Raw genomic sequence first — 22646 nt, forward strand, 5'->3', positions numbered from 1 at the left:
GGCTTTTGTGATGAACACAAGTGAGTTTGTGTAAAGCTTTTATGAGGGCTGGGTTCTCCACGTAGGGGACTCACTTGACAGTTTTCAAGAGAGATTAACTATATATGTATCCAGGAAAGCCATACAATATTACAGAGCAATAACGCTGGGTTTTTTTATGTTGTATTTTATTTTGAGAGACATTTTTATACCTGTAAACACTTCTGCTCTGGCTGATTTGGGGGCTGGACTCTGCAACACCAAACACACTAATGCACTAAAAATACAATCTAAAGGTCACTAGAAAGAACAGTCAACAAAAAAATCCACCGAGTTCACAGATACAGTAATAACAACTCTACTTGCCAACACTTACTCTGGGAGAATCCAATGCACCAAGGGGCTTGTCTCCTCCACTGCAGATTTCCCATAATGTGGTACCAAAACTCCACTTGTCTGTTGCCAAGCTCAGCTGTTTAGGATTTTCAATGCACTCAGGTGGAACCCAGGGTATCCTTTCAAGAAGAACTATGTAAACATGAAAACATAACAAGTCAAAAAATATTACTGAAGTGTCTACTTTTTTCTGCTAATTCTACTTTAAACACATTAGAGTTAGCCAAATTTTGAGTTTCTACAAGTATCTCTTATTTTTCAGAATGAAATACTTCAACTCTTCTCAAGTTCCTGTTCGCCAGTAGTAAATATTAAATGACACACACACACACACAAATAAATGATGATCACCTGTAACTAGGACGAAGTACCATTGCTTCTGATTTTAAAAGTCCAGTAAGTATCTTCTTCTTATAGCCTCTTAAAGCCAGATCTGAGGAATTTCTACATCATTCTGTTGCTCTGACATGAATGTCCTTCACTAACCATCAAGAAACAGTAGTTCCCACTCAAGATTGAGAGGGTGAAAAATCATGCTTAGTAGTTTTCAGAGGGGGCATAACATGCTGACTCAACAACAAGCAGCTGTGTGCACACAGAGGAATTTAATTGTTTGAGTCTTCATCATTTGATCAAAATGAAAACTGGAAAGTTTAGGATAATAGCACACCACATAGTTTGCTTTCCTAAGGTTGCAGCATCCTGCCAACATATGAAATTATACAGTAAAACTGATTAAAATCAAAACTTCATCAGTTTGTTTTCATGTTCCAAACTGAATACTGTATAGCAAAAATAAGTAAGTAAGTAAGTAAATAAATAAAAGGTAAACAATATCACTGAAGAAGACTACCTTTGATTTTAAAAATGTTTTCATTTGAATAATCTATGGTATAAAACAGCTAAGGAAATTGGTTTAATAATATATCAATTTTTTTACCTAACTGTAACTTTAAAAGGAAAAAAAGGGAAGACAGTGAGAATGGATATATTATATATCCATCTTATATTCAGTCAACAGATACATTCACTTAGGCATGTCATCCTGATTATTATTAATTTTTTTAAACTCCATTTGAATGTATTTCACAGCTTGTAAAAGTGACAGAAAAGCAACATATTGTGAATATATGTATCATCATTCTCAAGAGTGAAGGATTTCAGATGCTCAGCCTGAGATGTATTGGCATGGTTTTGAAAATAAGGTCCCCAGAGTTTCAAATTGGGCACCTAAAAAATCACTGGTTACCTTTGAAAATGCTTAAGTTTCTATATGCTCTCTAAACTTCTTCTCATTATTATAATGAAGCCCTTTAATCCTAACCCGCAGTGACTACCGTATTTTCCGGCGTATAAGACGACTTTTTATACTAAAAAACATCCCCCAAAAATCGAGGGTCATCTTATACACCGAGTATAATCATACTGTAGCTTCGGCTACATACAGAACGTCCCTGTGCTGATACTGTATGTACCGCGCTGAGCCAATCACGGCAAGCGGTGTCATCTATTAATGCATACAAAGCCTGCTCGGATTGGCTGAGTCAGAGAGGCGGGCTATTACAACCTTTGCCAATCCGAGCAGGCTTTGTATGCATTAATAGAATACACCGCTTGCCGGGATTGGCTCAGCGCGGTACATACAGTATCAGCACAGGGACGTTCTGTATGTAGCCGAAGCTACAGTACTGTATTACCGCACATCCAGTAGCCTAAAAGATTAGGGACGTTCTGTAAGTGGGTGTACAACAAATGGCTGGTAGAAAAGACCCCATCATGGCTCCAGCAAGAAGAAGGAAATTTGAAGCCAGTTTCAAGCTGAAAGTTGTAAACTTTGCCAAGGAACATAATAACTGTGCTGCTGCAAGTCAATATGGAGTAACAGAAAAGATGGTCCGAGACTGGAAAGCAAATGAAGATGCATTAAAGAGTATGCCAAGTAGTAAGTGTGCATTAAGAAGAGGCACCCCACATTGGTCAGAACTTGAAAAGCACGTAGCAGACATGGTGCATGAGCATTGTCAAAATGGTTATGTAGTGACACGAAACAAAATATGTATGTTTGCACTTCAGTGGGCCAAATCTAACCCAGATCACAGCAAAGGATTTAAGGCCACTGTATCCTGGTGTACTAGGTTCTTGGAAAGGCATAATCTGGTACTGAGGCAAAAGACCAAAATTGCACAAAAATTACCTGCAGATCTCGACGGCAAAGTAAGTCTTTTCCATCGATATGTATTACAACAGCGCAAGAAACATGGCTATGCGTTAAGTCAGATCAGAAATATGGATGAAACTCCTATGAATTTTGATATGGTTGGAAATAAAACTGTTAATCCAAAAGGTGCAAAAACAGTGTTAATTAAAACAACGGGACATGAGAAGTCCAGTTTTACAGTGGTACTAGCATGTACAGCTGATGGCGCCAAACTAAGACCAATGATTATTTTTAAAAGAAAAACAATGCCGAAAATCAAGTTCCCTGTTGGAGTTTTTGTACATGTGAATGAAAAAGGCTGGATGGATGAAGAAGGGGTAAAGCTATGGCTTGATAATGTATGGAGTAGGTGACCAGGTGGACTTCGTCAAGAACGTAGCCTACTGGTGTGGGATATGTTCAGGGCTCATTTAACTACCAGCACAAAGAAAAGGCTGGCAAGAATAAACACAGATGCGGCAGTTATTCCTGCAGGATTGACATCATTGGTACAGCCACTGGATGTGTACCTAAACAAGTCATTTAAAGATCGCATTCGAGAACAGTGGAATGAGTGGATGGTTAGCGGCGAAAAGTCATTCACAAAAGGAGGAAACATGCGTGTGCCACAATTGGATGTTTTGTGTAACTTTGTCATAAAAGCCTGGAATGATATTGATGCAGAAACAGTAATCAAGTCTTTCAAGAAGTGTGGCATATCAAATTCTTTGGATGGTATGGAGGACGACTTCTTGTGGCAAGATGAAGGGGAAGCCGAAGCTGAAGCCACATCATCTGATTCGGAATTAGATCCATATGATGACTGTCTTACAAATGTACCACAAGATGTCATTGATGAACTTATGATGTCAGAGGATGAACATGATGAGGATTTTGAAGGATTTTAAGTACCGGTAAGTCAAAACCATTTTAATTAAAATTATTTAAATCAAATCTGATGTTATTAAATGGTGTTGCCTCGGAAGGGGGGGGTAGTCTTATACGGCGAGTATAGGCCAAAACCTATGTTTTAACTGGAAAATTAGGGGGTTGTCTTATACGCCCAGTCGCCTTATACGCCGGAAAATACGGTATCTGTCCAGCAACAGGCCACAAGTACAGCATGGTCAAACATTCCTTTGGAGAAGATGTTTTGCTTACAACATACAGTAATCTGTGCTGAAATGCCAATCTCCAAAAGGCAACACTTTAACCTGTCTGTATATTTGCACAGACTCATTTCAAACCAGACAAAACTATTCAACAGTCATGTGTTGATAACAAGATGTATTTGTATCTACCATCTGTGATGGTGTTTTAGGGACTGGAGACATTTGTCACAATAAAGCTATTAGTACAAGGAGAGGTGGGAGGAATAAAAATACAAATATTTTCAATGTTACGAACAATAGCAAAGACAGCAGACATCAAGACTTACTGTCTTTTGGCAAAACGGTAATGCTGATGCCAGGATCACTAAGCTTGATAAATGGAAGGTTTCCAGACTTCCTATCTTCTTCTCTGATAAGCAAGATATTTTTTGCGCATACATTCCCATGAACAAGGCTTTTATCTTCCTGATAAAGACAAATACATATCTATGTAAATAAACTAAGGTAAAATCCACCAGGCATGTAAAAAGAAAATGTTAATCTAGGAAGCTACATAGATCACAATATTGCACGCACAAATAAAACAATACAGCTAATCCTTCTCTGACTAGAAAACTTGAACTAAACTACGTCAGTTATCTATCTAGATTTCAACTCTAGATAGCTGTACTAAACTTTCTATAAGTAGGCAGATATCAAATAAAGCCTGAAGCAGATTAGTAATTTGAACATTGCAGGAGCTTTTACTGCTGTTAGCTATTAGCCTTATTAGAAGGTAATTTATATTGAGCTGAGGAAGTTAAAGGGAGAGCAATGGCAGGCATGATTCCTGGAAGAAGTCACTTTTCAGTTGGGATTTCCAAGGAGGAGAAAAGGAACCATATGGTAAACAAACCAGGACAAAATAATAGCTGCTTACAGAGTAGCAGGAGAGAAGGAATAAGACCAACGGAGGTAAAGGATGCAGTCAGAAAAGTCAATTTAGCGAAATGTAGAGAGAAAACAGAAGAATAGTGGGACACAAGAGAAGAGAATAAGGAGAAAGACGATGTAGAGCAGTGGTTCCCAACCTTTTTTATATCATAGACCAGCAAACCCACTCACAAACTTTTGGCAGACTGATAATATTTTATTTGCATGTTAATTATGCAAATATGCAAATAAAATGTTGCCTGTCCAACTAGCCTCAACCCAGCCCCTTACTCCCCAGTGCTTAACACCTTTTGTCCCCCACCCGTACCTCCGTACCCTTTGACTCCATCCCACTCCCCAGAGCCTGGCTGCCCCCTCTAGGAAGCGTGGCCGTTACTGCTATGCACGCAGGGAGAGCGGCCTCTTCCTTCATGCCCCTCCCTCCCCAAGAACGTCTTGCACTCCCATGGGTAGGGGCAGGGGAGTGCAGAGCCCCAGCTGGGCAACCATCTTACCTAGGGGGATGGGAGGGGAGAGGAGAGAGGGAGGCACCTCCTCTTCCACCTCCTCCTGCTGCCACCTCAGCTCCAGTGCACATGGTGGCGCACATGCTCCCTCCTCCTTTGCACCCCCACCCTTCCCAAGTGTGTCTTGTGCCCCCATGAGGAGAGGCGGGGGGGCAGCGTGTAGCCTTGGCTGGGCCGCCACCTTACCTGGGTGGGAGGGAGAAGGAGGAAGGGAAGCACCTCTTGTTCTGCCTCCTTCTGCCACCACCTCAGCCCCAGAGGTGGGAAAAATCAGCCACCATGGCTGCTAGAGCTGAACTGCTGTCAATAGCCGGTTTGAGCTCCAGCAGCCGACATGGCCCAGCGGTTCATGGACCAGCACCGGTCTGCAGACTGGCGGTTGAGAACACTTGATAAAGAGCATGGAAAAGTGTCAAGGGCCACACTTTTCTATGGAGGGCATGCAGGTTCTGGGATGGAGGTTGGGTGCAGAAGGGAGCTCAGTGTAGAGGACTGGGATGCAGGAGAGGGTATGGAATCTGAGAGGGAGCTTGGGTGAAGGAGAGGATTGTGACCTGGGGCAGGGGACTGGTGTGCAGGGTCCAGTAGGGGGTAAAGGTGCAGGAGGATTCTGACCTAAGAGAGAGGTGTGCAAGATTTTGACCCGAGGGATGGGTATGCAGGAGGATTTTGACCTGAGGAAGGATGTGCACCATTTAGAAGGGAATTGTGACCTGGGGGAAGAGAGATGCAGAGGGTTTGAGTGGTGACCTGGGGCAGGAGGTTGGGGTGCGGAGTCAGGGAGGGGATATGGGTGCAGGGGAGGATTCCAGCCTGGGAAAGGGGTGCAGGAGGTGTGCTGAGTCTGAGAGGGAGTTTTAACCTGTGGCAGAGGAGAGCAGAGGATTTGGGTGGTGCTCTGGGGAAGAAGTGGAGAGTGATCCCAGGCAAAGAGCTGGGGAATGGAAGGGATGCCAGAGGAAGGCTCTGGCTGGGAGGTGTTTACCTTAGGTGGCTCATGGCCAGCAGCCCAACGGGGACCCTGAGGCAGACTCGCTGCCTGCTGTAGCCCCAGACTGCATAAAACAGCTGGAGGCTCCCTCAATGTGCCGCTCTGGGACCACATGCCCCTGGAGAGGGGAAACCTTCATGTGCTGTCCCACCACCCACCCAGCCAATCGTCGCAGCTCCCACTGGCTGGTCTGGGAGCCGCCAGCCGTCTGGAGCATCCTTGGGCTACAGCATGCAGAGAGCCTCTCTTGAGGTCTGGGTGGGGCAGGCTGTGGGCCAGAACAAAAGGCTTGGTGGGCCGAATCTGGCCCATGGGCCTTATCTTGCCTGTCTCTGTAATGGAAGCATATGAATTTAACCGTCAACTAAAAAAAAAAAAAAAAAAATACTTACCAGGAAATGCATGGCCAGTGCCAACTGTTTGGCAACTTCCAGTTTCCACAAGATATTGATAGAATTTTTGCTCTTCTTCAAATATGTGTCCAACGATCCGAATTTGACATACTCCTGCACCAGGATATCTGATTTAAAGAGGTTAAAAGGTAAACAGACTTGTTAATTTTTCATTCTTGTTTAATAAACATACTGCTACTCATAAGAAACATCCAATTTTTTAACTTGCACCTCTTCTCCAGCCCCCACACCCTGTAACAATAAAAGCATAGATGCTGGAACTAGGAGTATGCTGCAGCACTTCCTGGCTTAAAGTGGTTTCCATTATATACAAGATTTACAGCTTAGTTCAGTGGCTGTCAGTACCTCCACTGTCAAAGTTTTTCCAGCGCCCCTGAATAAAAGTAATGTGGTTTCAAGATAGCATCATAATGTATAGCACATTGATGCCATTTAAATATAGATTATTTATAATTTATTTATATATTTGTTGACTTTCAAAGTCAACAACTTTTAATTTTTTAAACTCAACACTTTCTAACAGTTATTCAAATTTAAGACTGTTCTGAGAACTGAAAACTTTTCTATATATAAAAAGGATATGGACTTTTGAAAAACAGAATTTAATTTTCTGTGAAACTAACAAAACTGAAAAAAAAATCTCAGAAAACGAACTGAATAAAAAGAGTCAAAACTAACACTTTAAAAGTGATCTGGAATGGATCTTTCCTGTCCCAAGAAAGACAAAGGCAGAAATAAATGTTGCATATTAACCAAGCAGACTGTACTGAAGGTGTCCCCTAAGCCAACCCCCAGGCATGAAGCCAACCAAATAGTGACAGCAACCAATTTTGAACTGATACACGCCCCAAAGAAAAGTTTTTTCCTGGGAAAATTGGAGAGAGAAGAGTACAAAAACTCAGAAATTAGTAGTGCACCCTTTCCCTTACACATATCCTCAGCTATCTTGCTCAAAATAATGCTCCACAATACAACTGTGACAGAGATGTCTCAAGAATAAATGAATCCAAAGATACCTCCCCCAAATCTTCAAAATGGATTGGTAAGAGAAAGTTAAGACTCTCAGGCCACGTCTACACTATGAAGAAGATCAATGCTGCCACAGTCGATCTTCCTGGGTTCCATTTAACGGGTCTAGTGAAGACCTGCTACTTGGAACTGAGAAGGTTCCTCCATTGGTGCTGGTAGTCCTGCTTCTCACAAGGAGTAAGGGAAGTCGACAGCAGTGTTTGGTCTTGCTGACCTTTCCACTGTGCGGACGGTGTGAAAACCTGATTTAAGATATGTGTGTCTTAAATCGATCTTCCCCTTCACTGTAGGCCAGGCCTAAGGGATTATCTTTAAACTCCTGTAATAATTTTATTGGGTTATGAAAATGCTAGTATTGCAAATGACTGTTTCTTCTATGCAGTGCAATTGTAGCCATATCAGTCCTAGCATATTAGACACACAAAGTGATTGAGGTGATACCTTTTATTAGTGATCTAACAACCATGTTTATTTGTTCCTCCTGTTAATCATCAGATGGTTAGAACATGTATTGCTGGAGAAGAGACTATTTTGGGAAATAATATACTTTGGTCTTAACTTATCATGAAAAAAATACCTCTAGCAGGTGACTGACTCAAGGATTTAATCTCATTTAAAAGCTCTATATGTGGGGAAGAACATGTACTAGAAGTCCTGTGGGAGGAGGGATAGCTCAGTGGTTTGAGCATTGGCCTGCTAAACTCAGGGTTGTGAGTTCAATCCTTGCCAGGGGCTGATATAAGGCAGGGCAAATGGGGTGGCTGCCCTGGGCCCCGCACTTAAAAAAGCCCCATGCATGCCGGCCACCACGCATGCGCGTGGCGTCACAGCACATGCGCCGTGGCAAAGGGGGGGCCCCGTGGAGTTATGCTGCCTGGGGCTCCGCAAAACAGTCATCTGCCCCTGATCCTTGCAGAGGGGATTTGGGGCAAAAATTTATCAGGGATGGTACTTGGTCCTGCTGTGAAGGCAGGGGACTGGACTCTGACCTTTCAAGGTCCCTTCCAGCTCTATGAGATAGGCAATCTCCATTATTAAAAAAAGTCACTAGTCTATCACTTGTACTCTGTCATTTTTATTGTTTTGTTTAATGTTTCTTTTCTTTAAATAATAAAACAGCCATAATTAGTAATTGTGATGATTTTGCTTGGCTTTGATTAATGTAATCCCTAATGTAAATTTAAAAAAATATTGCAACTAAATAGTGGGAGCAGTGTTTCCCTTTGCTGGCAGTAAGAGAAACAATTAGTAAGTGCTTGCCTACCATTTGCTGTTTGTTTGTACTAAATATTTTTAGTAATTATTAAAATAAAATGACTTTGCATCCAACAATTTAAAATAACCCTTTTTCACCCACAAAACAATGTTAAAATAACTTTGATAATGGCCATTGTTCTCAATCTGTGGAATCCTACACTTCTACACTGCTAACAGGGATAGTGGGTCCCACTGTATAAAAGGTTGAGAACCTGCAATTTATACTATTTATTTCATGTTGTTTCTCGAATCATAGAAGCTCAAGCCAAGCTGCAAAACAAATGTAGGACAGGAGCTGCTTTTGGGATTTGCCAACATTCTTTCTTTGAGCAGTCAAGGAAAATAAAAGAGCATTTACATTGTATGAAACAGGTAAGTAGGATTCAGAATCTTAAACAAGTTTGTTTACAAAAAATCACTGCAAATCCCCTTTAGCTGCATTCAGGGGACAACTGTTTGAAGACTGAGCTCTTCAGTACTCCCATGAGCGAAGAAAACAATATGGATTCTGACACACTGTTGCTATGTTTTATTTTGTTTGAAAAATGGGACTCGTAGAAGGAAAACAATATGATACTAAAATAACTAAGAAAAATCACATGAAAAAATAAAATGGAAAACCAAATTTTATTTAGCAAAATCTATGCCTATGGTATGCATAAAAGGAGTGGAGTGGAAAAATAATTGCAAGATAAGAGATAGACTAACCCTAATCTACCTGAAGACAAAATACACATGGCAAAACCAGGAGAACCAGCTCTCATAAAAGCCTGGCATATGATGAAAAACATAAATAAAATAAAATAAAATAAATTTTGCAGCAGGCTTTTACACAAGAACAGAGACTGTAATGGGAGCAGTTTGAAATGAATACGTATAAATATAACTGATTTTACTTACTTTCCTCTCCACAGACACATACTCCATAATTTAACACCAAATGCTTATAAGAAAGCTGGCTCATCATGCTTGCTGCCTCAAAGAAAGACTGAAAGTGCAAGGTACAAAGAATGATAATCATTGATGAAAAATCAAAAGTTAAATTGTTTGGAATTAAACAGATTAAAACCACCCACATTTTTACATTACTTCAATTTCTAACTTACTGCAAGGATTTTGTATAACAGATTTCATCTTGTTGGCTTGCACATGGTTTGGTTAGCAATCTAATTGATGATGTTAGGAAAATGGGTGGACAAGAAAGCTTTATACCAGGGCAAGTCAACTTTGGAAGCCCCGAAGGCCACAGTGATACTCACAGCACATGCCAAGGGCCACAACTTAAGTGTGGTTGCATATGCATACAAATATATATGCAAATATATGCAAATAGCTTCTTTCACACTGACGGGCATAAATACAAAGATTAAGGCAAGACTACACAACACGCAGGCCCCATTTAAGTCAGTTCTGTTGATATTAATAAAATGCAATATTTACCTGATTTCCACCCATATGACAGCACTTTTAATGAGCAAGGACAGTCCAGGAATTTAACTACTAAAATGCATATCAACAGAAGACCATTATATTGACTACTTTTTTGTTTTGGCTCCCACCTGTGAGCCACAGGTTGAGCCCTGCATAAATTCAAACCACACCATGGGCCACAAACTTTCTGCTTTACACATGCAGAAAGTGAGGAGTGATCGCAGGGAATTTTTTTTAACCTGTGACAGATAACAGAACTCCACAAAGAAAGCTATAACAAATGGAAGGTGATTCATTGCTCAGAAATTTGGAACTAAAGCATTTCACTGCAATTTGCATGTAGTGTATTTGATCAATGGTGAAATCTGGGGCCAAATCCTCTCTCTGAATCTGGCCCCATTCTGCTGCTCAGGAGATGCAAAGGGCCCTAAACCCTGGCCATAATTGGTGAGCTGAGAATTCTCCCAATGGCAACAGGGGGAAAAAGCTCTTAGATGGTGTGAAGCCATTACAGCTGGCCCCTGCACCAGTCCCTTTGGCCCAAAGTATAAAGTACCAGGGGCAGAAGTGGGCATGTCTGAAGCACTGCTGCATTCTGCCATTTCTCAGTACGTGGACGTGGTGCCCTGGGACCATTGTCAGATGGTGTAGCTTAGTTGCAGCAGTACCTTGCCTGCAGCTGTGCAAGACAGAGAACAAGAAAACCTCAACTGGCTTCCTGACTCTCCTCTTCTACACAAAATTATGCTCAGTGCAAGAAAAAACCTGGCCCTGGTTTAGACAGAAATGTAACCATCTACTATAGAACAGCCTCAATTGTTCATGGTAATAAAGATTGATTATTCCTCTTTACTCGGCACTGGCGAGGCCATATCTGGAGTATTGTGTCCAGTTCCTTCCAATTACAGAAAGGATGTGGATGCATTGGAGAGGGTCCAGCGGAGGGCAACCAAAATGATAGTGGGCTGGATTATATGACCTACGAGGAGAGGCTGAGGGAGTTAGGTCTATTTAGTTTGCAGAAGAGAAGAGTGAGGGGGGATTTGATAGCAGCCTTCAACTTCCAGAAGGAAGGTTCCAAAGAGGATGGAGGAAGGCTGTTCACAGTAGTGATGGATGGCAGAACAAGGAGCAATGGTCTCAAGTTGCGGTGAGAAAGTTTTTCCTGATATCCAAACTGGACCTATTTCACTAGGAGGGTGGTGAAGCACTGGAATGGGTTACATAGGAAAGTAGTGGAGACTCCATCCCTACAGGTGTTTAAGTCTCAGCTTGACAAAGCCCTGGCTGGGTTGATTTAATTGGGATTGGTCCTGGCTTGGGCAGGGGGCTGGACTTGATGTCCTTCTAAGGATCTATGATTCTATGACAAAGAATAGTAATTATTTACAGACAAGAAGTAATCGATATATTACTACCCAAGAACCAGACAAACCTCAGAGTAGTTTCTGTGCACTTTATCCAGAACTTTCAAGAGGACTTCAGTTTGATGGAGCTCTCCATAGTCTCCCACTTCTTTCCTTACACCTTTGAAAATCTTAGTAAAGGTGCCCTGTCCAAGGCTCTCATTCTAAAAAATAAAAAAGGTTGGGGTAATAGGGAAGGTGCAATCAGACAACCTTCTCTGCCAACTCTGGAAAACACTGATCACTTAAAGTTCTTCATAAACAATGCATGTGGAAAACTTTTAAAGCTAATACATTCAGGGTCAAGAGTCAGATGACAAAAAATGAAGAATAACCATATTGGAAAGAGTTTAACTATATTTGTTTAGATGAAGTTTATTTTCCCCCTTTCACTGGTTGGGGATCTTTGGGGACAGACTGTTGCAAGGAAACTGGATGCTAGGAATATAAAGAATGTGAGCCTCTTTGAAGTGGGAGAAAACAGCGGGTGGGGTAATAAAAAAGGAAATGACACATAAAAACAGTTATTTATTTTATTAAAGGGCCACGCAAATTTAAAAGACTTTTTTGAAAATTTTAACTAAGGAACTACAGTAGCAAAACATCTTGCTGCAAAAAAGGCTATTTTAAATGGCATACAAACAGGAACTCTATGCACAACTCTATATGGAAATAGCCAGATAGATGCAACTAATGAACTTACAAATATCAAATCCTCATTCCGGATTTTGTGAAAGACCATTTGGTTGACATTATTGTGTCTCTGCAATGTGGGTGATGTAGGTACATCAGAAACACCATTGCTCCTGAAGACTAGAAGATTTGACTTATCTGAGAGGGAAGGGAAAGAAGGTGGGGATGAAAGGAAAAAAAAAACAAACACAAAATCCATAAAACATCTGTTAAAGATTTTTAGCACAAAGTTGTTTCTGCAGAATTATTAATTTCAGATGTAATATACTCTGATAAGAAGATTAATGTCAATTACAACAGCAGGGAGAGAACAATTTGTTTAATAAATAACACAGTATTACAGGATTTAATTAAACAAATGTCTAGCTTAGATCTTTCCAACTAGCAATAACATTCTGGTTCTCTCTTCCTTCTCTTCTGATTAGTAACGTTTCCAAGCACCCTTTTTGACAAGTACAGCCTTACATTGGCAAAAATATTCCACATCACTTCTCATGGTACATCATGTGCATTTTTAAAATGAGAAATGGCAAATTTAGCAGCTCTTTCATAATACAAACATACAGCTAAGCATTTGGTCAAATGAGAAATGCTGCTGAATGCAAACCATCAGTCATTAAGAGAGGCCTGTTTTACTTTCTCCCAGGACAGCTGATTGCTGGGATGGTCCTGGTTTGAGGAAGGAGATCACAGTACTGAGAGTAACATCTTACAAAGGCAAACCCAGGCTGACTTAACTCTGAAATCTCAAAGATTAAGAAGATGAAAATGTCTGTCGGGCAAATATACTAATCTGCTAATTTTGCTTTAAAAAAAAAAATCAATGAACTCAAAAATATTAGGCATGCTTGTGTTGTTGACAAACCTGTACCTTTTGATTTTGGAGGGCAGCATTTGGTAAACTGGAAAATGATGTTGTCTGAACGGACTGTTTCAGTCTGATAGCAACTCAACAGATCCTTAAGGTTACCAAAACTTCTCTTAGTTCCACTAAGATTATACTCTCCCATCTCATTTTTTGTTATTAAGCAGTGCTTATACTCAGCAACGCCGTCCCGCTGTAGAGATATTTAATTAGAAAAGGAAACACCAACATGTATTTAAAAATACAAACAAGATGTACTCCATGTATTAAATTTTATTTATTCTTCTCAAGAAATCTGTCTCAGTACTGTCATTTGGAATTTTAATCCTAGTACAACTGAGCAGACACTGATCAGACTAATATTTCAATCACTGAAAGTGTTGATTAGCATTTTGGCATTTGCAATTGCAACCAAAAGATTTAAAAGCAAGCAGAGTGAATGACCCCAGTTATAAGCGAGTCCTTCTTGCTACTAACATGAGTTATATCATGCAACAAAGTGATGATATGTAAAGGCAAAGGTGCAATAAGCTTCACGTCTTGAATGTTCAAAAGAAAATCTATTAGCAACAGTGAAATGTATTTTGTAGTGCTATGCTCTGATGCAGCTATGACTCTTATCACAGTCACCTTACAAAAATCTAGGTTAGATTCCTATTTTCATTGTCTGCAGCACAGTTCTAAATAATTAACTCCATGCTGAATCTTGACACACACACTCAACACACAGCCCATATCTTGAATACAAACTTTGAAAAGGTCCAGCTGACTATTTCTAAATTATAGACTCTCCTTTAATGCTGTCACATACCCTTTCTTTATTAACACTGTGAAAAACATACCAATCAACACCAAATCTCATCAGCTCTCTAATTATTTGCTTAGAAAAACCAAGTCAAGAAATGATACAAACTTGCTCTGAGTGGCAGAAATGCTTACAATATCAGCTAAAAGAAATTCAGTGTAATTGTACAAAACATTTATTTCTTCAATGATTATGTTTCTCTGATTTGGCAAAGAGTCCCAAGTTTCGAACACAGTACATTCTAAAAGGCCTGACACAATAATGCTAGTGTGTAGATGGTAATGTATCATCTGCTGAAATGTACATGGCTTTGAAAGTATTGTTACAGTTACACTCACTGCTGCAATACAGCACAAAAGCTCACGCACTATTTTATGGTATATCACATCCAGGGCGAAGCTATTGTTTTTGATATTTTGAAATTTTGGTAGACAAGTCTGGTGCACTGGTAATTTTGTGATTCAAAAAGATTCTTCATATAAACTACACCAACCCAAATACTTGTATACCGATAAAGAGCACGTAAATAAAAAAAGGTATTGTGAATAGCAACAACATTATTGCAGAGGGTTCTCAAATTTCATGGCACTGCAGCCCCCTTCAGACAAGAAGAATTACTACCCAAACTCAGGAGTGCAGACAAAAGCCTGAGCCTATTTGAGCTCCAATGCCCCAGATGGGGGAGGAAAACTGAAGTCCGAGACCCACCGCTCTGGGTGAAGGATGGGGGACAAAGCCCAAAGGACTTTAGCTCAGTACATGAAGTTATCCGAGCCTTGATGCCCAAGGCTAAATCTCTTCTTGGGATCTCGCTCTCCCTCCTCTATGTCTTCCCTCAGCCCCTACTCAGAGCAGTGGGTCTCAGGATTCAGCCTCAGCTCCCAGCAAGTCAAATGGCAGCTTTGGTAACCCCATTAAAATGGCGTTGCAAGCTACTTTGAGGGCTTTGCCCACAGTTTGAGAATCACTGCATGAATGAACTAAATAGGAGAACACACAGCTCACATAAACAGATGATAGAAATGCAATGATTTACAGCATATAAGTGAAAAAAACTATGTAGCAGTGCTCTGCTTCAGTGCAATACAAGCTACGTTTACGGTTCAGTTCAGCATACTGACCTCTATAGCAAAAGTGAGGAAGTATTTCTTAAAATCTTTAGGACTGCAACGAAGAACATAGACGCCAGTCTGATTGCCTGCTTTCTTAAGTTTACTGATGGCAAAATCCATGCTATAGTAAAAAGAAAATAATGTTCACTACTGTACGATTTCAGAAAGCAAAATCAGCAGAGATTTTCAGCAACGACAACATTATTAGAAAGCATGAATGACATCAGCAATGTGTTGGGAATCTAATAGAAGGACTGTTATCTATGTACGTGTTATGGTTAGCAACAGCATTATATAAGTAGGAAAACAGGGCTATCAAGGAGAAGCAGTTCATAGGAGAAAGAAAAACTGGTAAAAAATTCCCAGAATGGTCCACCACTGAAACGGATTTTTCTTGGGAATCGCATAGGATTTTTGCTATGTATTATCTAACTATCCATGTCTTGTTCCAGGGGTTTTGAATGGCATTGTTGAGGGGGTCAGAGTGGAGCACATAATTCAAAGCAATCCTATAGTTAACTTTAATATTTGACTCAATTGTTCAAATTGCACATTTCCCTCCCCATGCTCAAAAGTAAACAGAAGGCTCTTAATTTATTAGGACATGTTTCACCAATGTCTCTTGGAAGATGCAGATCTTCCACTCGGGTAAATGAAAAATTTCCAGAGATATGCCTGATTTACTAGATGTCAGACAACTGATTTTTAGTGACTGACAACATTGGCTCTTTTGTTGAAAATATGGAAAAAATTAAATGCACTTGTGACAAGTACAAATGCTCACTACATTCTGCTTACTTACATTATGATTGCACATATCCTGAGTTCAAATAATAATAGTACTTACACGATATTGGTTAAGGTACCTGTTTCCCTAAAGAACTGAAGAAACTGAACTAGGAAACAACTGCTGTACAAAAAGCAATTTGTTACCTAATAAATTTACTAGCAAGCAATTTTCTGTGTTCTCTTCACAATGATTGAAAATACGTGAATTTGCCTTTTTTCCCTTCCAACACAAATTCTAGTTCTGCTAGATCTTTCAGCGAAAACATTATGAGAACCTCTTATGACATCATACACTGTTATCATGGTAATGAAGCAATGTCCTAAATTCAGCGTCATGTCTTTGTTACATGACTGCATGACTGGGTTGGAGGAAAAATGAATTGTGAGTGGAGGAAATATCTTAAGTTCATCTGCGTTCATCTTATGATTTACAAAGAAACTTAAACATGAAACATATCACAAAGGATACCATTCTGCTATCACTCTGCAGATTTTTCCCAATAATCTCAGTAAGAATTTCATCTTCAGATAGAGGAATAATATAGAGAGAAAAGGTGTTGCAAAACTTCATGCCCCTCATCGAAAAAGGAGTGCACCTTCACTTACAAAGTCAAAGGCAAAGCATTCTACATCCTCCCCCCAAAGAAGAGTTTTGCCAAAAGGAAAAAAAAAATCAAAAACATATTTTATTCTCTCTCTACATATATTTCACTCAATATGCCCATTATGTTTCATTCCTGCTGAAGTTCATCTTTCAAGGCTCAATGAAAGTGCCTTGTCACAAAAGAACATTGCTTACGAAATTGGCCCATGGCAGTTGCTCTGGATATTTTCAAGCACTGTGGGTGGTGCTACTTCTTTACAGAGGTAATGATGAGCATCTGCGGTTAATCTATAATATCCATCAATTAACGATACAAAAGAGAGAGCTTCTCGTAATGAATGAAATTCAGCCTCCTGCAAAAGTGGGGGTGGGGAGAAAGAGAGAGAGAGAGAGAGAGACAGGAAATTATTTTATAATACTTAACACAATCCTCAGGTAGGGATGGGAACAGCATATATAAAATGCCTAATACACATATGCATAGTAAAGATAGACCAAAATAGCTGAACCCTTAATCCTAGTGATAAGCACTTACATGAGTAATTGCTTTCCATTGAATACCTGTGTATGTGCTCAGAAATAAGTAAAATTCATTCTAAATATCTGGGCTCTATGGAGATATGTTTTCCCAAAATCTAGGGCATCACTAACTTGCAACCATTTTTTTTTAAATCACCATCTATTAAAGGTCACATGAGCATTCAATATGTCCAAACTCAAAGGGATCTATTTCTGCTTTAACCCCAGGGCTGGTCTCTATAGAACCTGGCTCGACTTCAAGTTCAGTAACTGTCTGAGTTGTCTCCTGGCCTGTGAGATGAGACTGGTTAGCCATGAACACTGCCTTCTGATTCTGGGCCAAGTTCTTGTTCCCCAGTCTTCTGCCTGCCCTTCTTTCTCACATAGCCTTCTGGAGTTTTGAAAACAAGTCTGGGGCTAATTCAGAGAAGATGGGAAGTGGGCTGCACACTAGAGTCCTGATATCAGATATGGAGTTACTATTCCCTCCCCCCCATTCTTTCACCGGAAGTCGATTTTCAAACCCTACAAAATCCTGTCCTATGAACACAGGCTATTTAAGGTTAGGGACTGTAGCTGCCACCAGCCTTGTGGTGCTTCCCCGAATCTCTATTTGTACAGGAATGGCCAGTTAATAATTAACTTCCCATACACACAGGTTATTTTCCAGCATTTCAGACAGCTAATTTTACCCCACCAGTTTCCCAGAGATCAGCATGACTTGTCTTCTGGAATCTATCAAGACAACCATCTCTGTATCATTCAACTGGAATGGACACACACATTTATGTTGAGTTATAGCTATTGCTGCAGCCACACAGTCTCTCACTGTTCTGTGAGTTGCACTGCATGGGGATCCTCACTGTTAGGACACTGAGTTGCTCTATGCCCTAGCCCTCGCACAAGCATAACATTTATACATAGCCCTTGATATCCCCCTATTCTACGGGTTATTAGGTCTTATCCCATAGCCTTCTCTCCCTGGTTTCCCAAGTCCATTCCCAGCCTCAGGTCTCACTTCACCATCCCTCCACCCCCATATAACCCTACCCCAAACTTTCAAAGGCGTATGCATTTGGGTCTATGCATCTCTTCTCTAGGCACCCTAGAAAGCTCTCTGGCTATTAAGTAATTCTCCAGGAAGGCAACCAAATAGTTGTCATCAGATGGGTCATTTTGGCCAACACACCATCCCAGGCAGTAGTCTTCTGAAGAACCTATCCAACGTCTACAATGTTTTCCAGGCCACTGGTCTCAGGGTACAGCCACTTCTGTGTTAGATGGATCAAACGGAACACCTGCTATCTTGGGGCACTGTTACCCTGTAACCTCCACTTGTAGAATCTCTGGGTCTCCAGATTTTCCCAGGATCTCAGTTTTCAACTGGGCATAGTCATAGACAATTTCTGCAGCCATGTCCCACACAGGAATGGGAGCAAGGATACTGATCCCTGGGTCTTGGGGCGAAGTCACTAAGAGATCTGCTCTTTCAAGCATGAGAAGATAAACCTCAACATCACCCTTTGGCATCATCTTTTGTAGGTAATCATCAGCCTTTAAGACAGAGTTCCCTTGTGGCCACCTACTAGAATAGTTAAGGCTGTCCAGCTACTTCCTGTAGCATGATGTGGTCCTTATGCCATTTGATTCATCAGCTGTTGGTTCATCTCGTTTTATTTGTATTGATTCCTGTTGAGCAGCCATCTGCACCGTGGTAGCCTCCTGTTGTGGTGCAGTGGCTTGACCAGCATCCTCACCATGTTAGCCACTCTCAGCAATGGAAGTGTCCACTGAGTATGAAACCAAGCCTCACGTGGCAATGCACATCACATCAGCCTCAGCAGTTACCATTCTGGTGAGGAGTGCAGGCCTGGAGTAAATCAGTCCTTCTCCACAAGTTTATAATTCCTCATAGTGATTTATTTACTGTTTTTACAAGGAAGGCCTTAGGGTTGGCCCACGTGTGCTTCCACCAAAAGAACTGACCCGTTATTATACTGGCTCCTAGCTGTCAGCCCTTCTCCAACTCAATATTTTCCTATGAGAAGGAGAACAGCTCTCCGACTAAGAAGAAAGTTATTCTCCAACTTTCTGCAGCTTGTTCTTGTCCCAGTTCTCTCGCTGAAAAAGATTTCTAAAGGCCATTGTGGCCTTCATCTGGGCTCAGTTGTCCTTAATTAATGAGGTCACTTCTTTTCAATTCACAAGAAGGAAGGCTTTAACTAGCTGATATCCCTGCCTTTCACCACCCTCCTACTGCTGTCTGACTTTATCACTGTCCATTTTTACCCTGGAGTAACTCCATTGGTTTCAGCCTGGAATAGCACAATGGTGATTCAAACCCCATGTAACGTTCCTCCCCTGTCTAGTTTCCAACGTCAATAACTGAGTTCAACTCAGAGAAAACAGATTCTGCATGGGCCACATGACCAGTGACTGTATTTTCTCTTATTTTCTCTAGTAGTTTATTTGAATAACATGAGCTATATACCAGTAGTTGAGATCTCAAGGGTTTTTTGAAGATTATCTAGTAAAACATGATGTGGCTAGGAGAAAGACTGTTTAATAGACTATACAGTGTAACCTTACATAACATGGTTTTCGATAAAACAGCTGTATAATAAATAATTTAAAATACTCTGGTCATGATTTCCTAAACTTTGTTTAAACACAAGAAAAGCAAGTACCTATTGTATGTCAAGCACATAGTCTACAAACTGTTGAACTACGATTATACCAGCTCTAATATTAAATACCTAAAACTGGACACACACTGGTTTTCACTTTTTCTTAAGAGAAGATCTTTAATAAAGCTTTTGTGCTGAACAGTAACTTGCACATATTTCCTGGCTGCAGTAATATGATCCAACTGCTGTATTTATGAAAAGAGCTACAGGTGCTGCACAATAATGGATGAAATACAATGCAGGATGGACTTAAAATCTTTAAAGACTTTAGTTGCAAAATAAAAATTATCAGTATAAAAAAGAAAACATTTGTTACAAAATATCGTTGATATAAAAAGGCAAAAGGACAAACCACTAAGTATGCATATATGAGCAACCTCTGCAATTTTCTAAATGTCATGAGGGGGGAGAGAGATGGGGAGGGGAAAACCAATTACCTCATGTGTTTAGTTTTATTCAAATCAATATAACTAACTACAAAAGTTATTATGTTCCATATCTTTCATGCACCTTCTATTTTCTGGCTTCCCCAATATTATTTTTTGAGACAGCTTCAAAAATGTGTTAAGATAATTTTGGAAAAACAAATCTTGTGAAGACAACTCTTATTCCAAAATGGTCCTCTCACTCAACCAAGAAAAAACTGAAGAAGTTGGGCACTGGATACTGAAAATACTTCTCCCTTATTTTATGTCAGTGTCCTCCGATCTATGGATTGTGTCATTCCTTCATTTTCCTTACATTTTAGATTAATCTTAACTACATTGTAGGCTGTCCTAGACCAACCATACTTCTTAAGAAAAAGGAACTGTACTATTGTAATAGGAAAACTGAACATGTTCATTACTGAAGTGGGAAAAACATCAATGAAAGAGGTAATGAAATTAGTGTTCTTTAGTAATCCAAAAGTGAAACTACTGTGGTAAACATCAAACATTTCTCATGCATATACATGACAGGGGAAGACTATATTAAAAACCATTTGCTGACATTGACAGCTTAATTATCGGCTATTGTAGATTGTATGTGACTACTGAAAAATAAATTACATCAAATTTAAAATAATTCTGAAAAACAGTAATATTTTTAAAGGCAGCCTTAAAAACAGAAGATGACTACATTCTCATTCAAATGTTCTGGAGGGTTTGGATTTACTTTCTCTAGGAAGAAAGAACCATTTTAGCAGTACATCTGTCTTGTGTGCATACCAACAAGATGTAAATCTCTGATCAGAGAGGAAAATGCCTGAAACAGGAAATGTGATGTTACACATATCAGTAATGAGGATCAAGAAAGAAACTATTGCGCCAAAAGGTTATCTCATATGGGAAATGGTGTTGGTAATATTATGTTAGAATTAAAAAGATGAGCAACTTTAGCTTTTTAGTTCACACACAAATTCTCTTTACAATATATTATAAGTGACTTGTTTACACTGTCAGGCTAACACTTTTCAAAACTCATACAATATTTCAATAATAACTATACGTATTAGTTTTGTACCCTCTCTCTTGCTGGAGGTATATAATATAATTTCTCCTTCAAACTAATCTTTAATCCCAATCCTGTAGTTGTGTGCATGTAAGTGTACTGCTGTGTCCATGCACAATGAATTGCAGGATCAGAGATGAGGTTAGTTAAAATTATATAAGCTTAATAATTATTTAGCTAGGCACAATGAAGATGTAGAATGAACTGCATATAAAATGTCGCTGTTAATTTCAAATCCTTCTTTTCAATTCCAAGTCCATGTTGTGATGCTTCAAATACATTGGCATGTCTATACACTGATCACTGTTAAAATGTTCAGTTTTACCTTTTGCCTAATTAACATCACAATAATTTTTCCTGTATCCCAGGTTTAATAGAATTCTGATAATGCTACAATATTCACCTGCATAATCAAACCTGTATCAATATATTCAAAAATAAACATACCAGATTCTTGCTGTCTTGCTTATGAATAGTGACAATTCTATTCTCACTGGTGACAATTCTACTCTCACTGGAGCCTTCTTGGTTTGCTTGCTTAATGCTGACATCAATTATATCAGGAAAATCACAGTATGTCTGTAATTCCTGTAATAAATGTTTGTTATTATAAATACAAGCACAGTAAATGTTTTTTAAAAGTACAATTCAAAATTCTAGAACTTCTACAACAACAGATAAATATTTCACCACCTTAAAAATGATGACAAATGCAAAACACTAAAGATCAAATAATCACAAAATGGATGCTTATTTGCCTTGGAAAAACACCTTGAGATCCTCAGATGAAAAAAAAAAAACCAATAAAAATCCTGTATATTACTTTAGCTATTAAAGGCTTGCACAAATGGTACAGTTGCATAAACTTCAGCATGTGCAAGGTTACTTGGTGCTTCATGAAAACATGGCTCAGAAATGACAAATTTTATGTAAGTTTTGGAGGGATAGCCATGTTAGTCTGTATCTGAAAAAACAAGGAGCCCTCTGGCACCTTAAAGACCAACAGATTTATTTGGGCATAAGCTCATCAAATGTTATCAATGAATGTGTAAAAAGTTAATTTAAATGGCCTAGTTTTCTATAAAATAACTCCAGGCATTATCATTAGAACCGTCTCTTGAAAGCTGCTTTTCACTTATAGCAGGAACATTTTATATTAAATTAGGGATGTCAATGTGAAGTCCACTACACAATTAACTGATAAACCTTGTCTGATCAGTTAATCATGTCGACTACATACATTCCCACCCTCCCCGCTGCCTCTGTATCAGAGGCAGCAAGGAGGGGAGTTAGCGGGAGCTGGTGCCTGTGGGGACATGGCTTTAAGCAGGCTCCCTACAAGCACCAGATCCACCTGCCCCCCTCCTTGTGCTGCTGCCTTTGACAGAGTGAGGGGGGCAGGGTGGGGCTGATATGGTTGAGAAGCCGGCT

At 39.8% G+C, this 22646-nt stretch overlaps 1 protein-coding gene across 4 annotated transcripts in view; it reads right to left on the reverse strand.

Annotated features, from left to right (window-relative positions):
• The window catches only part of JAK2 (Janus kinase 2), a 130782-nt gene that overhangs the window by 24485 nt on the left and 83651 nt on the right, over positions 1 to 22646 (reverse strand). For all 4 annotated transcript variants that reach the window (XM_006115137.3, XM_075931627.1, XM_006115140.4 and 1 more), the window contains 10 exons: positions 21663 to 21803; positions 16714 to 16871; positions 15135 to 15246; positions 13215 to 13401; positions 12354 to 12481; positions 11680 to 11814; positions 9714 to 9801; positions 6507 to 6634; positions 4011 to 4149; positions 356 to 507 (listed from right to left, as the gene is read on the reverse strand). In XM_006115137.3, the coding sequence (XP_006115199.2) occupies positions 356 to 507; positions 4011 to 4149; positions 6507 to 6634; positions 9714 to 9801; positions 11680 to 11814; positions 12354 to 12481; positions 13215 to 13401; positions 15135 to 15246; positions 16714 to 16871; positions 21663 to 21803 (1368 nt within the window). The remainder of the gene's footprint in view (positions 1 to 355; positions 508 to 4010; positions 4150 to 6506; positions 6635 to 9713; positions 9802 to 11679; positions 11815 to 12353; positions 12482 to 13214; positions 13402 to 15134; positions 15247 to 16713; positions 16872 to 21662; positions 21804 to 22646) is intronic.

This window comes from Pelodiscus sinensis, chromosome 6 (genome assembly GCF_049634645.1).
Source record: "Pelodiscus sinensis isolate JC-2024 chromosome 6, ASM4963464v1, whole genome shotgun sequence".
NCBI lineage: Eukaryota > Metazoa > Chordata > Testudines > Trionychidae > Pelodiscus > Pelodiscus sinensis.